General features: G+C 39.7%; 1 protein-coding gene across 2 annotated transcripts in view; it reads left to right on the top strand.

Moving 5' to 3' along the window:
- Positions 1-25613, top strand: part of ADAMTSL1 (ADAMTS like 1) — a 637539-nt gene that overhangs the window by 375371 nt on the left and 236555 nt on the right. For both annotated transcript variants that reach the window (XM_070742526.1, XM_070742525.1), the window contains exon 4: positions 9836-9881. In XM_070742526.1, the coding sequence (XP_070598627.1) occupies positions 9836-9881 (46 nt within the window). The remainder of the gene's footprint in view (positions 1-9835; positions 9882-25613) is intronic.

Genomic DNA, 25613 nt, shown 5'->3' with positions numbered 1-25613 from the left:
AATTTAAAATGTAGTGGAAGGGAAGTTATAATGTAATGAATAGTTATTGAAAGAAGTTAATGTGTTTTTTGCCCTTGGAATTTGAATAATTTTAGTATTTTAGAAACATAGAAACATAGAAGACTGACGGCAGAAAAAGACCCCATGGTCCATCTAGTCTGCCCTTTTACTATTTCCTGTATTTTATCTTACAATGGATATATGTTTATCCCAGGCATGTTTAAATTCGGTTACTGTGGATTTACCAACCACGTCTGCTGGAAGTTTGTTCCAAGGATCTACTACTCTTTCAGTAAAATAATACTTTCTCATGTTGCCTTTGATCTTTCCCCCAACTAACTTCAGATTGTGTCCCCTTGTTCTTGTGTTCACTTTCCTGTTAAAAACACTTCCCTCCTGAACCCTATTTAACCCTTTAACATATTTAAATGTTTCGATCATGTCCCCCCTTTTCCTTCTGTCTTCCAGACTATACAGATTGAGTTCATTAAGTCTTTCCTGATACGTTTTATACTTCAGACCTTCCACCATTCTTGTAGCCCGTCTTTGGACCCGTTCAATTTTGTCAATATCTTTTTGTAGGTGAGGTCTCCAGAACTGAACACAGTACTCCAAATGTGGTCTCACCAGCGCTCTATATAAGGGGGGGGTATTGTTATTGTTATGGTTAGATATTATAATAATAATAATAATAATAATAATAATAATAATAATAATAATAATTTATTAGACTTGTATGCCGCCCCTTTCCAGAGAGGCATGAAATAGTTGATATGAATTGAGATTTAATGTTTGAAGATAAGTAAATTTGTTTTGTTTTTTTAAGATCAATTATTATAAATAAAGTTTAAGAAATACGTATAAGATAAATGAGGATAGATGAAAATAGTTAAAGCACCATGGCTTACATTTGTTAGATGAGAGAGAGTGGCCTACAGAAATTTATCAGCTAACGGTGTCTTAAATTTGAATAAGAAAAAGGGGGAAATTTTATTTTGTAATCCAGGTTATAAAATTAAAAGGAGGCAGCATGAGATAAATGATGTATACTAAAAAGAAAAAGATATGAATTATTGTATTGTGTTGAAGATTGAAGATACATGATACTGCATATTTGTTTATGGAGGGAAAAAAATTCTTTGCTAGAAAATGTAATGATGTAAATGCTAAGGATAGATTTTGCCTAGTCGAGAAATTTATGGAAAGTCTAATTTATTAAAGAATGTCTTTGACAAAACACTAACATCTTTTCTGAAGGAGAAACAAATAGCCTGAAGATTTATTTGCATAGATCACTTTCAACCAAAGCCTAAATGCTTGAATGCAAGACGTATACTCCACAGAGGGAGAACTTGTCTCTAAACAGAACGCAGTCGATGATACGCACTTGGCCATGCCAAGAAGAACACACACAAAAAACTTTGAAAGTGGACACTACACAGTGGGATTAAAGTCCCAAATCCAAATAGGAATGCCCTGAAACAATGGAGGCAAAGTTTAACACTGAACACCTGGAGTGCAGCAGAGATAAACTGTCCTTTGCTGCAGAAAAACAGGCCCTTGTTTGATGCAGATTGAATGGCAGTATCAGTGTGGAGGAAAGGATGAAATGTTATACATAGGTATTAAAATTGTCTGATTTGCTCAGAATCCTGGCCATTAAAAAACGAATGTACAGGAAAGCCCAATTAGAAAGCAAACACAGTTTCTCTCCCTCCCCCATTTCCTTGCTGGGACCAATTGTCAGTCAGTTGTCCAAACAACAGTACTTACACAAAATAATCTTTTTTGGCTAACTCTAGATAGAGAAACAGGATTGTCAACACAGAGCAAGAAGCAGCTTTCTAGTCACAATCGGTTTGGAATCTTGACTAGCCAAAATAGAGCTGGAAGGGACTCTGGAGGTCTCCTAGTCCACCCCCCAGCTCAAGCAGAGTTCCTGTACCCATGATGGTGTACCTATGACACACGTGCCACAAGTGGCACCCGGAGCCATATCGGTGGGCACGCAGGCTCAGGTCCGGCTTTCCCAACTTGAAATGGGTCATTTCTGATCTCCTGTGGGCCTCCAGGGGATGGAGACCCATGTTAACAAGGTCAGCCAATGAATAGGCATAGCAACCAAGTCAGCCAAGGGGCGTTAAACCCCCAAAACAAGATGGCAATGGCATACACAGTGCTGAAAACTCAGCTTCTAAGCACATGCTCAGAAGAAAAAATAAATTTAATTTTTTTAAAAAGATGGTGGCACCCACAAACTGGCACCAACTGAAGTGCACCAGTGACATCATTGTGTCATTTCCAGTTCACCCGAACCTGTCCAAACCGGAAGGAACCCATCCCAAGTGGCATGGTACCACCAGAAACTAGTCTTTTTACTCCATTCCTAAGTGTCCCCCAGTCCTATATATCTATATATATCCTATATCTTTCCTATATATAGGAAAGTGAACACAAGAACAAGGGGACACAATCTGAAGTTAGTTGGGGGAAATGTCAAAAGCAACATGAGAAAATATTATTTTACTGAAAGAATAGTAGATGCTTGGAACAAACTTCCAGCAGACGTGGTTGGTAAATCCACAGTAACTGAATTTAAACATGCCTGGGATAAACATATATCCATTGTAAGATAAAATACAGAAAATAGTATAAGGGCAGACTAGATGGATCATGAGGTCTTTTTCTGCTGTCAGTCTTCTATGTTTCTATCTCGTTCCCTATTATGCTTATATTATGACTTGACATTTTTAAGAGTTATGTACCTTTTTTTGAGAGGAAGTCAGACTAGTAATGGTTTTCTTTCATGTTTCACTATTCTTCTCTAAGATTCTAGAGCTTATGGGGAAATGGAGTGGGGCAAATATCATATTGAGTTGTGGAGAGATTTCCAAAATAACAGTGATGTGCAGAAGTTTGTTGCTACAGGTACGAATAAGGGTGCGCAGATTTGTGTCTCCGTCATGTGTGCACGCGTCCTAGCAAGATTTTGCTAATGCACATGTACATGCACGGAAGCAAAAAAATCACAAAAATCTCACATGCACATGTATCCCCTTATGAGATTTTTCTTCCTACACATGCACAGAAGCAAATTCTCGCTTGGACACATACCAGAGACACGAAGCTGCACGCCCTTATCCGTACCGCTAGCAACCCACTACTGGTAGTGTGCCATAGGAATATATAAGAGAATCTGGATTTCACATTTTCATTGAAAAAAATCCAGTCAAAGCTTGGGATACAGCCTTTTTAATTCAAATTTTAACTCTAGCAAATAGGCAATTCGTGAAAGGAGGGATGGATGGATTTCCAAATGCTATTCCTAATAATATTAGGAATAAATTTAGTGCAGCTTTATTACCCTTTATGAATGTTATAGAGTTACATTGATGTAATTTAGAGCGCATTGCATCCTAAGGTCATTTGTGCGAAGCTCAGATCTCCTCCTTCCTCTCACACAAAGGCTGGCATTCAGTTCATTTCGGCTATGACAAATTATTTACATCAGAAATGCTGACTCTTTAAAACCTGAGATCGTGGAAATGTTATTTATGCTAAAAGTATTAATTTCTAATAGTTTTTAGTCTCCTGCTTTATTACTCCTTGTCTTGCTCTCATTTCGGATCATTATCCCTTACTACTTCCCAGATGTGTGCCTCTGGCAGCTCAAAGGTTATGATTTTGTGTTTTGATTTTCCTAGACAGTTTGCTGAGTGCAGTGACTGCTACTGGCATTGTTCCAGCTGCTTGTTTATTTTGTTACTGCTACAGGAAAAATATTCATAAAATATGGTTGCTTTAAAAAGGAAAAAAAAGTTACCAGTGGAAGAGGTTTAATCTATTCCTTGCCTATTTTTCTGATCTTAAAGATTAAGACCTAAATCAAAACAGTCTCTAGTTTTATTTTCAGCAGGGTCTTTTAAAATCTCAGGGTTTTTTGTACAGTGTGTTTTCAAATTGCCCTTATTGAATTTTAAGTGTTTGGCCAATCACAAACAATTGGGTAACAAATTTTGAATGTCTCTCTAGGGGCCAAACCCAAGGCTGTGGAGGACGTACAATATATAAACTTGTTTTTACCAAAGAAGAACATCAGTCCGACTTTTAAAAATTTGGCAGAATCATTTGTGTACCTGTTGGAAGCCAGCATTCCAACTCAAATAGTAATATCCCCCAACTTTTCTGCATTAAGGTTGATTGGGGAAAGGGTACATATATATAAAGATAAAATGTAATGTATATACATATGAAAGCATGGTCAAGTTCCAAGATGGGAACAGATTTTTTTCAAAAAGGTCCACACACACTAATGTGTATTAATTCAAGATCATATCAGGACCTGAATATCAAGTCTGGAAGCTGTGTTGACTTACTATTTTGTCTCTTTTCCACATTACTTGCAAGTGCTACAAAGTTTATTTATGTTGAACTGTCATGGTCCCGTGGTCCATTTCCCTATTGTTAGGAATTTTTGCCTTATTCAACTCCTAGACTCAACTTGGCCATTATGCTGGGTTTCTTTCTCTGTTTCTTTTTACTTTTTTCCTTTTCTTTCTTTCTTTCTTTCTTTCTCTCTTCCTTTCTTTCTTTCTCTATCTCTTCCTCTCCTTCCCTCCCTCCTTCTATATCTTCCTGAATTAGAATTTTTGATTAGACCCTTTCATCTCCTTTTGCCGAGCCAACCTCCATAGCAATTCTGGATACTACTAAGGAAAAAGGCAGAGTTATAAAATGGCTAATTTACCATCCTGTAAGAACTCAATCTATATAGTTTGGAGGACAGAAGGGAAAGGGGGAACATGGTCGGAACATTTAAATAGGTTAACAGAGGGAAGTGTTTTAAATAGGAAAGTGAACACAAGAACAAGGGGGCACAACCTGAGGTTAGTTGGGGGAAAGATCAGAAGCAATGTGAGAAAATATTATTTTACTGAAAGAGTAGTAGATCCTTGGAACAAACTTCCAGCAGACGTGGTTGGTAAATCCACAGTAACTGAATTTAAACATGCCCGGGATAAAGATATATCCATCCTAAGATAAAATACAGGAAATAGTATAAGGGCAGACTAGATGGACCATGAGGTCTTTTTCTGCCGTCAGTCTTCTATGTTTCTTTTTTTTGCAAATCTTTTTATTGTTTTATAGATACATATATCACAATTTGTTTATACAGTTTACAGGTCTTATCCAACTTTTTTACCGGTTACAGTTGTTATATGGATAATATTAACTTAATACTATGCAATGCAAAGCAGGGTAAAAACATTCAAATGGTATTTTCATTTTTTTTTTAAGGTTTGTACTGCTATTTTGTATAAGGTTATACAAATCTTTTCCTTTGAATCTTCTATGTTTCTATAGTGTTATTTTCACAGTACCTATTGGCATCTTCAATTTAGCTAAGGAGTTATGACAAGTGCTTTCATTTACACACAACCCCCCCCCACACACACACACACAATTTATATTGTTGCCATTCATAGCAACCTTTCAGATATTTTTGCAAGCAACCAAAAGTATTGGAAAACATGGGGCAATGCCAGGGTGGGTTTTATTTACCTTTCCCACCAGTTCACATTTTGTGCATGCACTCCCACTCCACTCACGCACGTGCATCCTCTTGTGCAGTTCGGTTTTTGTGCATGCTCAGTAGCAGGAATCAGCCCCAAACACAGCAGAAGAACTGCTATGCTTTGGGTGAAGAAATAAAGGTCAGTATTAACCCAGGGGTGGGCAGGAGGGCTCTTTTATTTATTAGATTTGTATACCACTCCTCTCCGAAAACTCGCTTTGCAAGCAGCGGAAGAGGGGAAACCATCCAAACAGGGGGGGGAATTTTTATAGGTTTTTTAAAGATGGCAGCGTGCATTGTTCGGCACTAACAGTGACATCACCAGTGGGTCGCTACCAGTTTAGGCAATCCGGTCCGAACCGGGAGGAACCCACCTCTAGGTAGTGGTGCTAATGATTTGTTTTAATTCCTTTTTGTATGCTGTGCATAGTAAGAATTTTTTGTTGTTGTTGTTTATCCATAACCAGTGGAAGCTCTCAGGCGTGGGTTGGGAAACTGGATAATGTTTTTTGCCTGTTTCTTTTGGACAGCGGACAGAAAAAACATGAGTGTTGGCTGGCATGTTCCCTGTATTTTATTTCTGTATTTCAAAATCAGTAAAAAATGTAGACAATCTCAGGTGAATTTCAAACTGCAGTGTAAGAGAACATTGATGGTGTGAAAGGATCCTAAGCAATAAAATTCATTCACACAATACTTAAGTTAAAGTCTGCAGCAATGCAAGCTGATGACTAAAACATCAGGGGAAAGATCAGATGAATGACTTGTTTCAACTCCTACTCCCACATAATAGATACAAAATTCGCAGCAGATGAAGGCCCAAATTTTGGGCTGTGAGTCTATAGTAATTTAAATGATACAATCTTTCTTCGTCCAGATTACCCCAGCTGGATGAAATAAATAAGACCACTTTACATATATGTTCAAATAACTGGGTTTTTTATTTTTTATTATTGTCTGTTTTGAAAAGCATTTTATGCTTATTATTCAGCATAATTACTTTCTGTTTGATTCATGTGTATAAAGAAGGCAATTTCAACTATGAAAATTACAATAGTTTTTATAACTATGATAACTAAGTCACTTATGCCTTACGTACCTCTCTCCTGAATTAATGTGGAATAATGCACTATAAATACACTGCTCAAAAAAATAAAGGGAATCCTTTAAGTAAGTAAATCAAACTTCTGTGAAATCAAACTGTCCATTTAGGAAGCAACGCTGATTGACAATCAATTTCACAATCAATTGGTCAAGATCTGAACACTTCTCCAATGGAAGAGAAATTTGCCAGTCAATTTGTCTAGAATTAAAAGACATATTAGTTGGATTTCCATCAAACATGCTATGGAAGGCTTCTTTTAAGCATTGTTAAAAGTAGCCAAGAGTGCAAAAGAAGCAGAGTGCAAAAATTGGCTTGAAACTCAACATTGAGAAAACTAAGATCATGGCATCCGGCCCTCTTAATTCCTGGCAAATAGATGGGGAAGAAATGGAGGCAGTGACAGATTTTATTTTCCTCGGCTCCAAGATCACCTCAAATGGCCAAGAAATTAAAAGATGGTTGTTCCTGGGGAGGAAAGCTATGGCAATTCTAGACAGCATACTAAAAAAGCAGAGGCATCAACCTGCCCACAAAAGTCAATTCAGCCAAGGCTATGGTTTTCCCAGTTGCAAAGTATGGCTGTGAAAGTTGGACCATAAGAAAGGCTGAGTGCCAAAGAATTGAGGCCTTTGAACTATGGTGCTGTAAAAGACTTGAATTGTAAGGTGATCAAACCAGTCAGTCCTAGTGGAGATCAACCCTGACTGCTCTTTAGAAGATCCTGAGGATGAAACTCAAATACTTTGGCCACCTAATGAGAAGGAAGGACTCACTGGAGAAGAGCCTAATGCTGGGAAAGATTGAGGGCAAAGGAAGAATGGAGTGACAGACAACGATGTGACTGGATGGAGTCACAGAAACATTCTGTTGTGGTTGGCTCTGGCCCAGCTCCTGCCCCAGGGAATGGGGAGGTGGATGCAGGGGAAACTTCAACATGTCACAGGCCTGTGTTATTGCCGGCAGAATCAGTTCAGAGTTTAGTTTCCTCGGACGAAGAAGAAGGTGGGAGTGACTGGGCAGAGGGGGGCTTGGCACACAGCCCAGGCAGTCAATCTCCCTTATCTTCCATTGATTCAGATGATGACGTTTTGGACCCACGCAAGCGCAGAATTATGCGTAGAAGAGACCAAGTAAGAACATATTACAGGAGATAAGTGAGGCCACCTGTGTTTGGGTGGGGCTCCAGTAATTAGGGCTGCTGATATAAATAGCAGCATGCTAGTTTGGCCGTTGTGGAAGAGTATCTGATCGCAGTTCATCAGGAATCCTGTGTTTTCTGGACTTTGTTGCTTTTTCACGCCTTTGAAAACAAAGCAGAGCAATGTAAGGGAAATTGTACAGACTACCCAGTTGTTTTGGGACGAGTGCTTTTGCAATACAAAAAGAGTGCTTAGTTTATTTTGAATTTTGTGATAAAGGACATTGTTTTGAATTTTCAAACATGTGTGTGTCTGAAATTTGTACCCTTGAATTTTCGGGAGGCTCCTATCAGAGAGCCCGACAGAACACATTTGGTGTGAGCTTAAATGGGGGATGGTAGAGGACAGGAAGGCCTGGAGGAACATTGTCCACAGGGTTGCAATCGGTCAGACATGACTTCACAACTAACTACAACAAAAAATAGCCATACACTATTCAGTTAACATGGTTTATTTTTTTTAAAGTCTGCAATTAAAAAAAAGAAAAAGATGATGGTTTACGATCAGTGAAAAAAGAATTGTTTGCAGCAACCATGATGCTATGTAATGTGACATTAATATCTAAACATATGGCTATAATTTAGATGGTAGTATACATTTTAAAAATATAAATATATAGATAGTACATTTTCTTCAAACTGAATAAACAAGCAATTATAAGAACAATGTCCCCAGGCATCTCCAAAGGATCTGATTAAATGGGTTCATTTGGGGGAAAGCAACTACATTGACTGCTTCTCTTAGTGCAGCATTGTTTTGGCCAAACTGTATTCTAAATTCTAGCCCAATTTGTGGAATTTTCATTAGAAAACTGAAACTTAAAGAAATGTAAGTAATGACTAGCAGTTAGCAGCTGCAGTACCGCATTCTAACCACTGCGCCACCACAGCTCTGATAATAATGATAATGCAATACAGGTAACCTAAAGGAATGCCGCCTTCAACAAACCAAAGTTTTCTCTTTTGAATGCAACAGCCTTTTCCCTCTTTTGAAAATGCCTATGCTAGTGGCCTTTTCTCTTTGCATGTTGATATGATTCTATTTGACTATCAAATTGCTTGTTAATTCAGAATGCTGGTTCAAATATATATTTCTTTCCAGGGTATTGCCCAGTGAAAAATATGTTTAACTACTAGTTTGAATATAAGTGGACATGTGAGATTTAACAACTTCACAATTACACGTCACCATGTAGATTTAAAAAAATATGTCATGTCAATATCCAAACTTTTTAATTAATGTTTAGTGAATGTCTATACGTGATTGTCAGCAACTCCTATGCTAAATTTTCTTGTAACTATTCTCTTAACTGATTCCTGGCCCAATGAATAGGAAATAATACCACATACACCTAAAGAAGATAAAGTGGACTGAAGTCCATAGATGGTTATAACATTAATAGAAGTTAGTCTATTAAAGTAAAGATAACCTTATTTTTCTACAATAGACAAGGATAACAAACTCTGTGGACAATTTACTATAATTAGGAAATTATATTCTCTTCTTGATGATTGCCATGCAATTTTGAAGGGACAAAATTTTTAACAAAAGAACAAGATAAATTGCTTCTGTGGAAGTGTGGAATGTGTATATTTTTGCTCCCATACAAATACAGTACATGGTGGTGGCAAAAATGTAAGTAACAAGATTCAGCAATTGGAACGAAGAATTCCATGTACAGTAAATGGAATTTATTTGTTTGGTTTTTAACTATGGGGATTTTTAGTTGTAATTTTATAGAGATTTCTATCATGTTTATATTATTTGATGTAAGTCGTCCTGAGTCTCAGGAGAAGGGTGGCATAGAACTTGAATTAATATGTATTAATTAACTAACACTAATTAATTAACATAGACTGGTAAATGATAGATGGAGGTGCCCTTTACTTGTGTAACCAGGAACATTCTGCTGGTTAGTATGTGATATGTGCTTTTTTTCCCCTTTTCTGCATGTAGGAGCTGTGAAGGACGGAATATTAGATATAGAACATGCAGCAATGTGGTAAGTAAAGACTAATGATTTTCAAATACAGTGCATTCCGAGACCGCCTGCGAAAGTTGAATTTCCGCGAAGTAAAGATGCGGAAGTAAATACACCATTTTTGGCTATGAACAGTATCACATGCCATCCCTTAACACTTTAAACCCCTAAATTGCAATTTTCCATTCCCTTAGCAACTATTTAGAGTATTACTCATCATGTTTCTTTATTAAAGTTTATTAAAAAATATTTATTAAAGGTGGACAAAAGTTTGGTGATGACATATGATGTCATCGGATGGGAAAAACCGTGGTATGGGGGGGGGGACCGCAAAGTATTTTTTAATTAATATTTTTTAAAAACTGTGGTATAGACTTTTCGCGAAGTTCGAACCCGCAAAAATCGAGGGAACACTGTATTATTGCAGTAGATCTTCTGTAGTTCAAAATTGTTTTCCTCATTCTTCATGTGTAATGGGTTAATTGAATCACTGGAAAGCACTTCCTATGGTATGACTCTATCAACCTGCAGACTTCCCTTCTCCCACATTTCTTAATTTTTGCCTGCTTATTTGTCTGTGTTCATTTTGTATATGTGTTGTGGTTGGCTCTGGCCCAGCTCCTGCCCCAGGGAATGTGGAGGTGGATGCAGGGGAAACTTCAACATGTCACAGGCCTGTGTTATTGCCAACAGAGTCAGTTCAGAGTTTAGTTTCCTCGGACGAAGAAGAAGGTGGGAGTGACTCGGCAGAGGGGGGCTTGGCACACAGCCCAGGCAGTCAATCTCCCTTATCTTCCATTGATTCGGATGAAGACGTTTTGGACCCACGCAAGTGCAGAATTATGCATAGAAGAGACCAAGTAAGGACATATTACAGGAGATAAGTGAGGCCACCTGTGTTTGGGTGGGGCTCCAGCAGGGCTGCCGATAGACCGGTACTACTGGGAGTCCCGTCACGGGCCCAGAGAAATTGAACAATTAGGGGGGGCCGCAGTCAGCAGCTCCTTGCACATGCGCAGACTGTCACCTCAGCAAAGTAAAAGTCCGGGCCTTTTACTTTGCTGAGGTGAGGCAGGCCCATGACTCCTCCCCGCTCCGCCCCTGCTGAGCGCGGCACTTTCAAAGTGCATGGCAGTTATGCCTCTGCGCCCGTCTGAATTGGCTCCTCCCCAGCGTGAAGACTGGGCTGGACTAGGGCACGGGGGAAAGCACCGCGCCGTCCCCTGAGCCGCCTAGCCCAGGCGCCGGAGAGAGAACAGCCAACATCAGAAGAGGACAAGTACTGCCAGGAACCAGCAGGCAGTGAGCGGGAGGTGATAAGCTGGCAGGAGAAGTTGGAACGGGCCTGTCATTTCCCCCGGATTCGCTGGCGGTGAGTCGAGGCTGCCCAGCCAGTTGGACGGGTTGGGCCTAGCCTGGGAAGCCCGAGCTTGTCAGGGCCAGTAAAAGCAGCAGTCGCCTCCCTTTTTTCCCCTCGCTCTCTCTCTCTCTCCCCCCTTCCCTCCTTCCTCCCACCCTCTCCCTCGAGCTTCAGTTCCTGAAGGGGGGGGAGGAAAAGGCTCCTCTGGGCTCCAACGGGAGGCGGAGAGGCGCTTCAGAGCCCCTATTTCCCTGGAGGGGAAATCACTGAGCGCCTTGGGGAGACGGGATCCCCCGCGCCCAGGAGGGAGGGAACAGCCCTTACTCCGATGATCCGGCCTCCTCCTCCTCCGGGCCCTGGAGTCATGGACCTGACGCAGCAGGACGCGGAACTGCCCGACCCTCCTGAATCCCCCAGTAGGCAGCTGAAAGCCGGGGACCCCAAACCGGAGCCTGAGAGCGGCGGCTCTGGGGCCAAGAGGGGGTCTGGAGCCCGGCAGTTGCTATCCCTGGCTTTTGAGGCGCCCGACTTTGCCCAGACGCCACCGACGCTGCAGCCTGAGGTGCGCCGCCTCTCCCTCCCCTTGAGCGGGGTTCCCAGCGCCGCTTCTCCCAACTGCTGTGCTTTCCCTTTTGTTGGGAAACCCCTGCTCGCTCTCTCGCTCCCCCCCCCTTTGCCCTTCTCTGCTTCTGCAAGTTTCTCAGCACGCCTGCCCTCTTTTTCAGGCTCCTTCTCCCCCTTCTTCCTTCGTCCCTTCCCCCTCTTCCTTCCCTCCTTCCTTCTCTCTCCCTCCCTCCTTCCCTCCTTCCTTTTTCCCTCTCCCTCCCTCCTTCCTTCTTTCCCTCCCTCCCTTCTTCCTTCTCTCTCCCTCCTTCCCTTCCTTCCTTCTTTCCTTCTTTCCCTCCGTCCTTCCCTCCCTCCCTCCTTCCCTTCCTTCTTTCCCTCCTTCCCTCCTTACTTCTCTCTCCCTCCCTCCTTCCCTCCTTACTTCTCTCTCCCTCCCTCCTTCCCTCCTTCCTTCTTTCCCTCTCCCTCCCTCCTTCCTTCTTTCCCTCCCTACCTTCTTCCTTCCCTCCCTCCTACCTTCTTTCCCTCCCTCCCTTCTTCCTTCATTCCTTCTCTCTCCCTCCTTCCCTTCCTTCCTTCTTTCCCTCACTCCCTCCCTCCTTCCCTCCCTCCCTTCCTTCAGTCCTTCCTCTCTTACTCTCCCCTTTCATAAGTTTCCTTCTTTCCTTCCTCTGTTCCTGTCCCTTCCCCCTTTCTTTCTTTCTTTTCTTTCTTTCTTTCCTTCCCTCCCTCCATTTCTTGCTTTCCTTCTCCTTCCTCCCTTCTTTCCTCCCTCACTCCCTTCTTTCACTCCTTCCTCTCTTACTCTCCCCTTTCACACGTTTAAATGGGCTTGGGACCAAGTTGCATGGCAGACCAGTTGTTTCTAACTGTTCAGTTTGGTCCAGCAAGTTGACCATGCCATGGTTCCCATCAGTCTAGTTTTGTTGGGGGTACTTATTTTTTATTTATTTTATTTCTTGTATTTGTATGCCGCCCCTCTCCGAAGACTCAGGGCGGCTAACAGCAATAACAAGACAGCATACAATAATAATCCAATACTAAAAACAGTTAAAAACTCATTATTATAAAAACCAAACATACATACAGACATACCATGCATAAAATTGTAAGGGCCTAGGGGGAAAGAGGTGGGTTTTAAGTAGCTTACGAAAGGCAAGGAGGGTGGGGGCAATTCTAATCTCTGGGGGGGAGTTGGTTCCAGAGGGCCGGGGCCGCCACAGAGAAGGTTCTTCCCCTGGGTCCCGCCAAGTGGCATTGTTTCTTTCTCCTGGACGAGTCCACACAATCGGCTTAACCCAGTTCCTGAAATAGCCTATGGCAGTGCTTCCCAACCTTGACAACTTGAAGATATCTAGTAATACTAGAACAAGATAGAGCCAAGGAATAATAGATAAACAATTAAATTTTTTTTGAATCCTCCTGTATGGGTGGTGGGGGTGATGGGGGGGGTGTTGTTGTTAGGTGATGGGCACATGCACTGTGCACTGTTATATGTCTGTTGTATGTAAACTATTTAAAAAAAAATTTATTATAAAAGACAACTTGAAGATATCTGGACTTCAACTCCCAGAATTCCCCAGACAGCATTCGCTGGCTGGGGAATTCTGGGAGTTAAAGTCCAGATATCTTCAAGTTGCCAAGGTTGGGAAACACTGGCCTATGGGACCGCCTTGCTTGGCGTGAAGCGGGAAATGATCCCCGGGGGATGGAGTGGCTTGGCGACTTAAAATAGTTTTAAGATGGCAGGGGGGGGCCCAGACACTTAGGCTGTATGGGGCCCCAAAATTTCTGATGGTGGCCCTGGGCTCCAGTAATTAGGGCTGCTGCTATAAATAGCAGCATGTGAGTTTGGCCATTGTGGAAGAGTATCTAATCGCAGTTCGTCAGGAATCCTGTGTTGCTGGACTTTGCTGATTTTTCACGCCTTTGAAAACAAAGCAGAGCAACGTGTGTCTGTGTGTGTGTCTCACTTTGTTGGAAGAAGAAGGGGTATGAAGTTTCTTCACAGCTGCTAGCTAAGTACTTAATGACTGATTAAGGGAAATTGTAGACTACCCGGTTGTTTTAGGACGAGTGCTCTTTGCAATACAAAAAGAGTGCTTAGTTTATTTTGAATTTTGTGATAAAGAACATTGTTTTGAATTTTCAAACGTGTGTGTGTCTGAAATTTGTACCCTTGAATTTTCGGGAGGCTCCTACCAGAGAGCCCGGCAGAACAATATGTATGACATATATACATTTGTAATGTTTGTCACTATGTTGAAGAGATACATTAGAAAGTGACTAAATAGTTTTAAGCTTCTATTAGTAAAATATGTAATCTCAAATAATGGCCATATGCGAGCATATTTATGGTCAAAATATTATTGATTGTGTACAAGATGCATGAGCTCCAGAGTTGAGTTCCTCCTGGTTTGGACTGATTCGTCCAAACTGGTAGCAACCTGTTGGTGACATCATGATGATGTCACAGAACCAATTCACACTATCCATGGATGCTGCCAACTTTTAAAAAAAAATTGGACAATTGGCACAAATGGATCACAGCAAAAAATATCAATTTTTTATGTCATAAAAGTAATAAGCCTCTCATCTTTGACCGTTCTAAACGGAAATAAAATCAATCTACAAAATAATTCCAAAACCAACTAATATGAAACTCAATTTGAAAATGATTTTATATCATATCTCTCTTTATTCATCTTTAAACCAAATAGAAATTTTTACGCACCACATAACATATTAATACAACTATTTATCAATTCCTATATCAACTTTCATACTTTTTTTACATAAGAATACATTTATTATACCTTACATATACACCCCCTATCTTCTTACTATACCATGTCGTATCACCCAAAAACGTCTGCCTCACACACAGATTTACCCTCCTCACTACTCCTTACTCTTTTCTTCTTTAAATAAATCTAAATTTTCTCTAACTACTCTAGTTGAATATCAAAACATTATCTTTCCTTAATTATATTCTTATTTACTAGTTTTCCTTTTTCAAAAAATCACTTTCCACTAACTAATATGTATATATACGCATTTGAAACTAAATGCACGAATTATAAACAGAACATAAGATATATACAGTAATGACAAGGATATCTTCTACCTACATAGTTTAAGAAATAGATTGTTGAGATATATTTTTTTATGTATTACTATGTAACAATTCTACTATTTTCCTAAACTATTTGATTCTGTATCTTTCCCCCCCTTCTTTTCTTGTTTATATTCCTCTCTTTTTTATTAACTTAATAAAGAAATTATTTATATATATAAATTATTTATATGATACATACAGAATATAGTTGTCGGCTATGAATAAATTAACTGCCTTGAAATGGTCCTGGGTTGGGCCTAGAGGCAAAAAGGAGCTGTGACGTTCCTTCAATACACCAGGGTGATCCGACATAAAAAAACATATAGCCCCTCCCTGGTACAGAGCTGGAGGGATCAAGGTCTGGTGGCTCAACTGCTAATTCTCTGCCTTACAAGGCAGAGGCTGCCAGATCGAATCCCAGTAAGGAAGGGTGTGGCTAGCTGATGAGGCCAGAACAAGGCCGAAATGGTACCATCCTAGTCTCCCTTAATTTTAAAATTTCAGCTAAAAATAATTGATACATATATTATTATTGTATATTATTAATATACAATAATATATATTATTGTTAAAATTATTTATTTTCTTCTGAGCATGCACAGAAGCTGAGTTTCTGGCACTGTGCATGCAATCGCCATCTTGTTTTCAGCTTTTTTGGGGGGTGGGGTTATTTTTGGCCCCGCCCATGCACGTATGTGCAAAGTGTGCTTGTACTCACGGGGCACGGCCACGCGGCGCAGGAAGAAGCAAACTGGCAGTGAGGGAAGTTAGAACCCACCCTTAATTAGGTTGACAGGGATGTGATTCCTTCAATGGGAACAACTGGAGAACTGTTTGGATAAATAAGGCTGCCTGTGGCTTTGTGGGTTGTGTTCCAGCTGCGAGGCACTTTCGCTTCACCAGGACACTGAGACCAATGAGATTAATTCACGCCAGTCAAGAGAAACTCCATGGTTCTGCAGAAGAGAAATGAAAGACACATTGTCACAGCTGATGGGATTTAAATTGTTGCTTGGGGTTAGTTAGTTGTTGCTGGACCACCCTGCTGCGAAGCTGGGATTGCACCTTAATAATTGAAGCTTTTGTTTATAGGAATGGCTGAAGTTTGCCAACCCTTGCTTTCTTTTTCTGTTTCATGTTATTTTTAGGGTAGCTCTTTTCTTATGTCTATGATGCTGAAAACATCTGCAAAGTAAAGATTCACAGATAACTCTCCCAAATTTCAGAAGCATGCAAGAATCTTAGAGGACTGCGAAAATTTACCTTCAGTACCAGAACTACATAGAGACAAGCTGCCCCATACTTTTTTTTCAGGTTTTAAGGCTTTAGGGACCCACAGAGACCCAAAAATGTAATACATTGTCCTAAAATTATACCAAGGGAGTTTAAAATGGCTGTCTCTACATAGGACTAAAAATAACAGGACAATTGTCCCAGAAGTGCATTCCCAGAAGACAATTGGATTTTCTTGGCTTTTTCCTTGAAAATGTTTCACTTCTCATCCAAGAAGCTTCTTCAGTTTTAAATTCTCGAATGAGAAGCAAACAGTTTCAAGGGAGAAGCCAAGAAAGTCAAGCTGCCTTTTGGAAAAACACCTTTGGGAAAACCATGACCTAGATCAGTGATGGCGAACCTATGGCACGGGTGCCACAGGTGGCACGCGGACAGTGATGGGCTACCAAAATTTTTACTACCACGCTGTGGGCGTGGCATATGCATTTTGTTTCAACATCTTTCAGTGCAAATTGGGTGCTCTGGGGTGGAGCTCCAAATGGTTTCCCTTCATTACGTGAGATTCCCGGCGCTGCTGCTCCTCGAAGGGAAACCGCTGCCGTCACCACCGCTGCCGCTGGGAAGGATAAAGTTGGTGCACAAGACCAAGCACTGATGAAAGGAGCCCCCCGAAGCTGCCGGTATTGCAGCTGCCCCCACCCTTCCTGCAGCTTGGAGAGGTTAGACTATAGAGCTACTCAGATTTTTATCCCATAGCAAATAAAGAAAATAGATTTAATTGGTCCCCAGCGAGTCAACAGGCTGGGAACCAATTAAATCCATTTCCATTATTTCCTATGGGATAAATTAATTCGGTACTTGACCAAATCGGTTCTCGACCACACTTCTGGAACGAATTGTGGTCGAGAACCGAGGTACCACTGTATTTATGTTTATATTTAGACTTAGAATTAGAATTAGATTATGTTTAGATTTAGATTTAGATTTAATTGGATTTGTATTCCGCCCCTCTCTGAGGACTTGGGGCGGCTCACAGCATGTACATAAAAATAAGAAACAATAATAACAATACAATTAATACATTAAAAACAATCTTTAAAATTCTAATTAAAAAACTATCAATATCATTCATTCAACAATCAAACTAAAGCATTCATTTGTCAGGAGGAAATCTAAGGAACTCCAGGCCTGGTGGCAAAGATCAGTTTTTAAACTCTTTCGGAAGGCGAGAAGGGTGGAGGTAGTACGAATCTCTGGGGGGAGCTGGTTCCAGAGGGCCGGGTCCCCCACAGAGAAGGCTCTTCCCCTACGTCCCACCAGTCGACATTGTTTGGTCGACGGAACCCTGAGGAGACCAACTCTGTGGGACCTCACCGGTCGCTGGGATTCGTGTGGCAGAAGATGGTCTCGGAGATAGTCTGGTCCTATGCCATGTAGGGCTTTATAGGTAATAACCAACACTTTGAATTGTGTCCAGAAACAGATCGGTAGTCAATGCAGTCCGCGGAGTGATGATGAGATATGGGCATGTCTCGGAAGGCCCAAAACTGCTCACGCCGCTGTCCAAATAGGGCCAGGCAGACCCGGGCAAACGCCCCCCTCACCACAGCCGAAAGATGGTGTTCTAATATTCGCTGTGGATCGAGGAGGACGCCCAAGTTGTGAACCCTCTCTGAGGGGATCAATAATTCCCCCCCCTCGGGTGATGGATGGACAGATGGACGTGTCCTTAGGAGGTAGTACCCACAGCCACTCCGTCTTGTCTGGATTGAGTCTGAGCCTGTTGGTACCCATCCAGACCCTGACAGTCTCCAGTTGGAGTATACTCAAGTAATTTGAATGAAGTCTATTGTCCATAAATTGGACTGACTACCTATTTGTTTCGAAGTTGCTTCACAGTACAGACATTGATTTAGGCCCTAAATGTATCGTGGGGTCACATGTTCCACTTTTTCCTCTGAGGTCTCTTGTTCACTTTGGAACAATAATTCTTTTTGTGGCACCCTCATTATGAAAAGTTCAGCACCTCCAGAAATTTTGCTTTGTCCATTGCTTTACCTCAACTTCCAGATTTTTTTGAGGTGGTTTGAGGAAACCTTTGAGCTTCCTATTTTGTTGGATATTTCATGACAGCATTTTAGGAATAACTGAACTTGAGTATTATGTAGTTTCTAAGTATTGCTCTCTATTGCTTGCCCCACATCTTCTGCTTTATATCTGCAAAGACTCTAGTATTAAAAACAGTCTATATAAAGATAGATTCTATACCCCTGACCTAATTGAGAAATACTAAGCAGAATTTGGAGAAGAAGCTTTTATAGCCTCCTTTTTGTTTTGTTTCTGTTTTTGAAATATGTTAACAATATATTGCATTGGCAGTTCTGTGTTGTATTGGCAGTTCTGTGTTAGCAAAAACTTCAGAAGAGAAAGATTTAGGGGTAGTGATTTCTGACAGTCTCAAAATGGGTGAACAGTGCAGTCAGGCAGTAGGGAAAGCAAGTAGGATGCTTGGCTGCATAGCTAGAGGTATAACAAGCAGGAAGAGGGAGATTATGATCCCGCTATATAGATCGCTGGTGAGACCACATTTGGAATACTGTGTTCAGTTCTGGAGACCTCACCTACAAAAAGATATTGACAAAATTGAACGGGTCCAAAGATGGGCCACAAGAATGGTGGAAGGTCTTAAGCATAAAAAGACTTAATGAACTCAATCTGTATAATCTGGAGGACAGAAGGAAAAGGGGGGACATAATTGAAACATTTAAATATGTTAAAGGGTTAAATAAGGTCCAGGAGGGAAATGTTTTTAATAGGAAAGTGAACACAAGAACAAGGGGACACAATCTGAAGTTAGTTGGGGGAAAGATCAAAAGCAACATGAGAAAATATTATTTTAATGAAAGAGTAGTAGATCCTTGGAACAAACTTCCAGCAGACGTGGTAGATAAATCCACAGTAACTGAATTTAAACATGCCTGGGATAAACATATAGCCATCCTAAGATAAAATACAGAAAATAGTATAAGGGCAGACTAGATGGACCATGAGGTCTTTTTCTGCCATCAGTCTTCTATGTTTCTATGTTTCTAATATATAATTGCACACCATTTAAAAATATTTCTTTTATAAATTATAAATTTAAATTTAATCAATAATATATTTTAGTTGTTTAATTAAAGCTTGATTTCAGGAAATTAACTATGATTCCTAAAGCATAGCCCAAGATGCTGTTCTAGATCATTCTTCTAAGCATCAATGGTGAGTAAAGAGAAACAAATTTGTAGCAAAATTGACCCATAGTTGATATAACAAAATATACATACAGATACATGGATTTAAATACACAGTTCATTGTGTGCTAAAACAAAAACCTAAGAACCAGAAATTCCTGCAGTGACACCGCTAAACATAAACAATTTTCTTTTTGCTAAATAAGAGTTTTCTGAGTTTATTGTTTATTTGTACATACTAGAAGTATGTTTTTAACTGGAAGAGGAGGAAAAATAAAATCTCTAGAAATGTTATTTGGAAGGAGTTGGCAGTGGCAATGAGAGCTCATGCATTATCCTAAGCAATCCCTTATTTTATTAACTTTAGAATTAGACTGCATGGACAAAGAGGACATAGGACAGATGGAAAGATGAAATCAAGGTCCATCTTTGGGCCAATTTTCATAATAATGCCAATACAGAGACATCAACAAACTCATATAAGTTCTGCTTCTTTCTATAGACTGTGAAGATAATCCTGTTCTTTATCATCTGCTGCCCTACAAGCTTACTCCCCAAAAGATTATTTTGATTAATTGTAGAGAAGGCAAGGCAAGAACTTTTCTGTGGATGCTGAGTGGACCATCAATTGATGAAAGAATGGTATCAGCTTAGTAGAAGAAGTGACATACTCCTCGGCCCATCCCCTATTTTCCCATTGTTTTTTCAGAAAAGTATTTTGTGGAGGGAGAAACGTTAATCAGGAACAAGATAGACACTTACTTCATTCTACGTGGGAGGTGCCATAATTAAACATTGCCATGCCAATGCCTCCTGGGTAGTGCCTCTTAAAATCCTGGCAACCAAGGCAGCAATTACAGTAACTAAGACTTGTTTATTTTACTAGAGCTGCATCTTGGGGCTTTATTTTTGTCTGCCAAGAGATAATTCAATGCACCGTTTTTTCTCTCTCAAAAAAAATGTGCATTAAGTGTCTTATCGCGGTTACCGTGTTCTTGGAGGCCATTACTGGACATCCAAGCCAGCAGCTTAAATCTTTGCTTAGGGTAGTCACAGCAACAGTTACAAGTTGTAGATCTGACCCTGCTTACCTGATCTTTGATATCTGTTAGCGCTGTCATTAGACAGTGTCATCACTAGTGACCGGTATTGCTTTTCTTGAAATGTATGCATAGCCCTTCAGATAGACTGAAGTGCATTTTTCCATCTATGGAATAGTTCTCAACAGACCTTATTCATTGCTGTAACTCTGAATGTATCGTACCATTATGTTTGCAATAGTTTTGTTTGTTTGTTTATCAAACAAGATAAGTATGGTATAAACATAAACAGAAGCAAGTAGGTATAGGTAAATTTGGACAATAGACGGTAGGACAGGGACGGTAGGCACGATGATGCACTCTCTTACAGACCTCCTGGGAATGGGATGAAGTGACTGTAGACAGTCTAAGGTTAAAGTTTTTGGGGTTTCGGATGGAAACCACAGAGTCAGGTGGTGCATTCCAGGCATTGATCACTTTGTTGCTGAAGTCGTATTTTCTGCAGTTGAGTTTTGAGCGGTTTATATTGAGTTTGAATCTATTTTGTTTACATGTGTTATTGCAGTTGAAGCTAAAGTATTCATTGACCAGTATTCTGTTGCGAGTACTGGAGTAATGGAGTGGAGAACTCCTTTTGTTTAATATTTCTAGACTCTCTCAATTGTATTGATGTTCAATATGCAATGCAGGTTCCAGATGGATGAGCTGTATTCCAGAATTGGTCTGGCAAATGTTTTGTATGCTCTGGTTAGCAGTTGAATATAGCCAGAGAAGAAGCTACGCGAGGCAGTGTAGAGGACATATTTTTACCAGACTTATCCTCACAGTCTCAACCATAGGTTGTTGGTTGGGCTAAGTGTAATAGTAAGTGTCCCAAACTCACTTAGTGAGTTTTCATGGCTAGTGTGACTTCTCTCTGTGTTGCTACTCCAGTTTTCTAACTGGTTTATAACTGGAAATGAAGTTTTCCCACAAAGTTGATAAAAGAACTAAAGTAGTCACAACAACTGTGGGTTTCCCCCCCCCCCCCCATAATAGACCTCTGGGAATATTTAGCATCATATTTCCCTCCCTCCCCCCCTTTTCTTTCTTTCTTGGGAAAACAGTATGGTAGTCAAGAGTTGATCACAGACTTTCTTATGATGGAAATCCATCTTTTAGCATTTTTCTGTCCCAAGGTTTCAAGGAAACATTCATTCAACATTAAATATATATATACAGTATATAACATGTTTCCGCTCTGTGGATTTAATATATCCGGGTCTGGGAAATCTATGATCCTATGCAGTTTTTGTTTTCCATTTCCTTCCTGTCTGTATGTGTTTGAAATTGATTTAGGGATGTGACTCGAAATGAGCCTGATCCTTGCATAAACAGTAGCAGAAATTAATGAGTAGGAAACATTATACGCTATAACTGCCTCACAAAACTTTATTTACATTATCTTCTGTACAGAAGTTGCAGAGATGGTTCAAAATTCTTTTTTGATCACGTGTTGGAGAAATAGCCAAGCCTTTATAACAAAAGAAATTTCTGCTCCTGTTTTTTATTTTATTATTATTAAATATTTTTTTATTAAATTTTTGTTACAACAAACAAACAAAAAAATCTTAAAGAAAGAGTGCCCAACACCAATAAACCCCTCCACCATTTAGGGGGTTCAATTATTTACAATAAATTTCAATTTCTTCCTTGGCTCCGGTTTACATTTCTTTACATACAAAAAGTGATTGGAGTTTATTTTTCACATTGCCGTCATATATTCTACGTAAGATAAAATCTTTCACCTTATTCCATCGTGCCATCAGCTTCTCCAATTTATTTTCATCAAAATTATTTAATCTTATTTCCATAATTTCAAAGTGTATGTGGTCCACCATGTACCAGTACCAATTCTGGATTGTCCATTTATTGCTGTCCTTCCACCCTAATACCACTACTGCTTGAGTGCTTTCCAAAGCTGCTGTTTTGATTTCTTTGAATTCTCGTAATTCCCCATATTTAACTAGTGTTGCTAATTCTTTCATGATTATCCAATTAATGTTTAGCATATTGTTAATTTCATTCTGTACTTCCTTCCAAAATTTTTGAACTTCAACACATTCCCAGAGCATATGCATAAAAACTCCTTTTATTTGGCAACCATGCCAGCAATTTCCTTTTCCTTTCCTCTGGAAGTGTGCTAGTTTTACTGGCGTAAAGTACCATTCATGTAAAATTTTCCTTCTCATCTCTCTAATTCTTGTGTTCTTTATCTTATATATATTTTCTACTACTTTTTCCATCTCGTTTTCATTGATCTGTAATTCATTTTGCCAGTATCTTGTTAGGCCTTTAATCACTTCCTCTTCCACTTGTAGTAACATACTATAAATCTTACTAGCCTGTCCTTTTGAATCATTAATCTTTTCTTTCAATATTTTCTCTAGGCTGTTTTCTTCTCTCAAAAATGCTTCTTTAATCTCAGTTTTATTCAAATATTTACATATTGCATTAATCTGCAACCAATTTCTGTTCCTGTTGATATACATTGTATATATTAAAACAGAAGGAAAGGGACCTGTCAAATTGACACTAAACATGGGGGGGGGGAACCTAAGGAAAGATATCTAGGACCAGTATTCACTGAGGGAATTTCCAAATTGTCCCATTTTTTGTGTGATAAGTACGCATTCGTTTCTCATTTTCTCATTTCTAGCATATGGTACACACACACAACTTTTCTCTTAAGGTTGATTTTATTTCCCCAGCAGTTCCATTTTGCACACAAAGGAGGTGCATCTCACAAGCATTAAGTGCTTTCACAAGAGCAGAACCGTAGTAACCAAAGAAGTACTATGAAGCAATCCAGAGAAAACTGACAAAAGCTTCTTCAGATTTCTTTTGAGTTCACTGAAATTCTCTTGAATGAATCGGCTATCCAGTGTTTTAGGAACCTACTGTATCTAGGTATTGCCCACAAGATCATATGCTGCAACGTCCTGCCTGTCGGCGACTACTTCAGCTTCAACCACAACAACACAAGAGCACACAACAGATTTAAACTTAATATTAACCGCTCCAAACTTGACTGTAAAAAATATGACTTCAGTAACCGAGTTGCCGAAGCATGGAACTCATTACCGGACTCCATAGTGTCATCCCCAAACCCCCAACACTTTACTCTTAGATTATCTACGGTTGACCTATCCAGATTCCTAAGAGGTCAGTAAGGGGCGAGTACAAGAGCACTAGAGTGCCTTCCGTCCCCTGTCCTATTGCTCTCCTATATCTCCTATACCTTTCCTCTATTCCTATATCTCTTCTTCTACTCTTTCATTGATATATTCTATTCCTATATCTTCTTTTCTATTATTTCTTAGATATATTTTACTATGAGTATCTCCTCTATAACTTTCATCATGTATTTTACTATGTATATATTGATATATACCCACTAAAACCCTCATTGTGTATTGGACTAACCAACCAACCAACCAACCAACCAAATAAATAAATAAATAGATAAATAGATAAATAGATAAATAGATAAATAGATAAATAGATAAATAGATAAATAGATAAATAGATAAATAGATAAATAGATAAATAGATAAATAGATAAATAGATAAATAGATAAATAGATAAATAGATAAATAGATAAAATAAAATTTGTTGAAGTATAAGACATACTTTTTTCCTCCCTAAAAGAGGCTGAAAATTTGGGTGTGTCTTATATTCTGAATGTAGCTTTTTTGAAGCTTTTTTTTCCAGCCCTAACTACGTGCTAATGATCTTCCCAGCTCTTACCTTGCAAGATTTTTAATTGTTACTCTCTCTGAATAATGTTTTTCCAGCCCTAAGTGTTTACAGGCTTTTTTTCATTGCTCTACTTACTCCAAATAAGTTTCTTTCCAGCCCTAATGAGTGCTAACAATGTTCCCAGTTCTTACCAGCTCACAAGCTCTTTCATTGGTACTTTCTCCAAATGAGGTTTTTTTAAGCCCTAACAAGGGAATAAAATAATGTGCTGAAGTTGATCAGACTAAGGATGCTGGCCAGATAAATACCTGGTAGGCAGATCCCCCCCCCCTATTTTCTTCCCCCAAAACTAAGGTCCGTCTTATACTTCTGTGAATCTTATACTCCAAAAAATATGGTATATCCTGTGATCTTAGACCATATAATATTAGAACCTTTGCCTTTTGTTTTCACTATGCTTGCGTGCAACATAGTGAACATTAGTTTATTTTTCTACACGTGGAGCTTTTATTAATTCCCAATATTGCATTGAGAGAGAGAGAAACAGCAATCTTTTATTCTCAAATTTTAACTTAAAGAATTAGTTTGACTTCATTCTGTGCTAGAATACATGGGGGGGGGGAACAAGCATAATGTCTCACAATGTAAAAGTAAATACTGTAAGCATAAAATTTATTAAGTTCCATATTCCTATGGGCCACTGCATTCAACAAGCCAGTGCCCAGCAGTTCCACAGTTTATTGTTTGTTTGTTTGTTTGTTTAATTAATTAATTTGACTTCTATGCCACCCAATCCCAAAGGACTCAGACCAGTTTACAACAGTATAAAAAACAAAAACAGTAAAAAGAGGTCAAATATAGAATCTGAGCTATAAAACCTTAATTAAAAAACCAATAATACACTAACCCAACATACATACTTGACATTCATACAATTTGGCCATGATTATTGTTAGTTTATGGCTCCCAAGCCTGCTGGCAAAGCCAGGTCTTTGTGGCCTTACAGAAAGCCAATAGGGTGGGAGCAGTACGAACATCGGGGGAAGTTGATTACATAGAACCGGGGTGGCAACAGAGAAGGCCCTCCCCTGCAGTCTCGCCAACCTGCATTGCTTATTAGTTGATGGGACCTGGAGGAAACCAATTTTGTGTGCTCTTATAGGTCTCTGAGAGGTATGCGGCAAGATACGGTCCTGTATATAGTCTGGCCCTGAGCCATGTAGGGCTTTATAGGTAATAACCAATACCTTGAATTGTGCCCGGAGACTAATAGGAAGCCAGTGTAGCTTGTGGAGCGTAGGTGTCATGTGGGTGTACCGAGATGCACCCATGACAGCTCGCGCGGCTGCATTCTGGAGTATTTGAAGTGTCCGAACATACCATTGTCAATACAGAGACTTAAGTCCAATTTGTCAAATATATGCATAGACATTAATATGGTGGATGTAACCAATATATGA

This window comes from Erythrolamprus reginae, chromosome 2, assembly GCF_031021105.1.
Source record: "Erythrolamprus reginae isolate rEryReg1 chromosome 2, rEryReg1.hap1, whole genome shotgun sequence".
NCBI classification, from domain to species: Eukaryota; Metazoa; Chordata; class Lepidosauria; order Squamata; family Dipsadidae; genus Erythrolamprus; species Erythrolamprus reginae.
The sequence above is the reverse complement of the archived record's forward strand: the minus strand, read 5'-3'. Positions and strand labels throughout refer to the sequence as shown.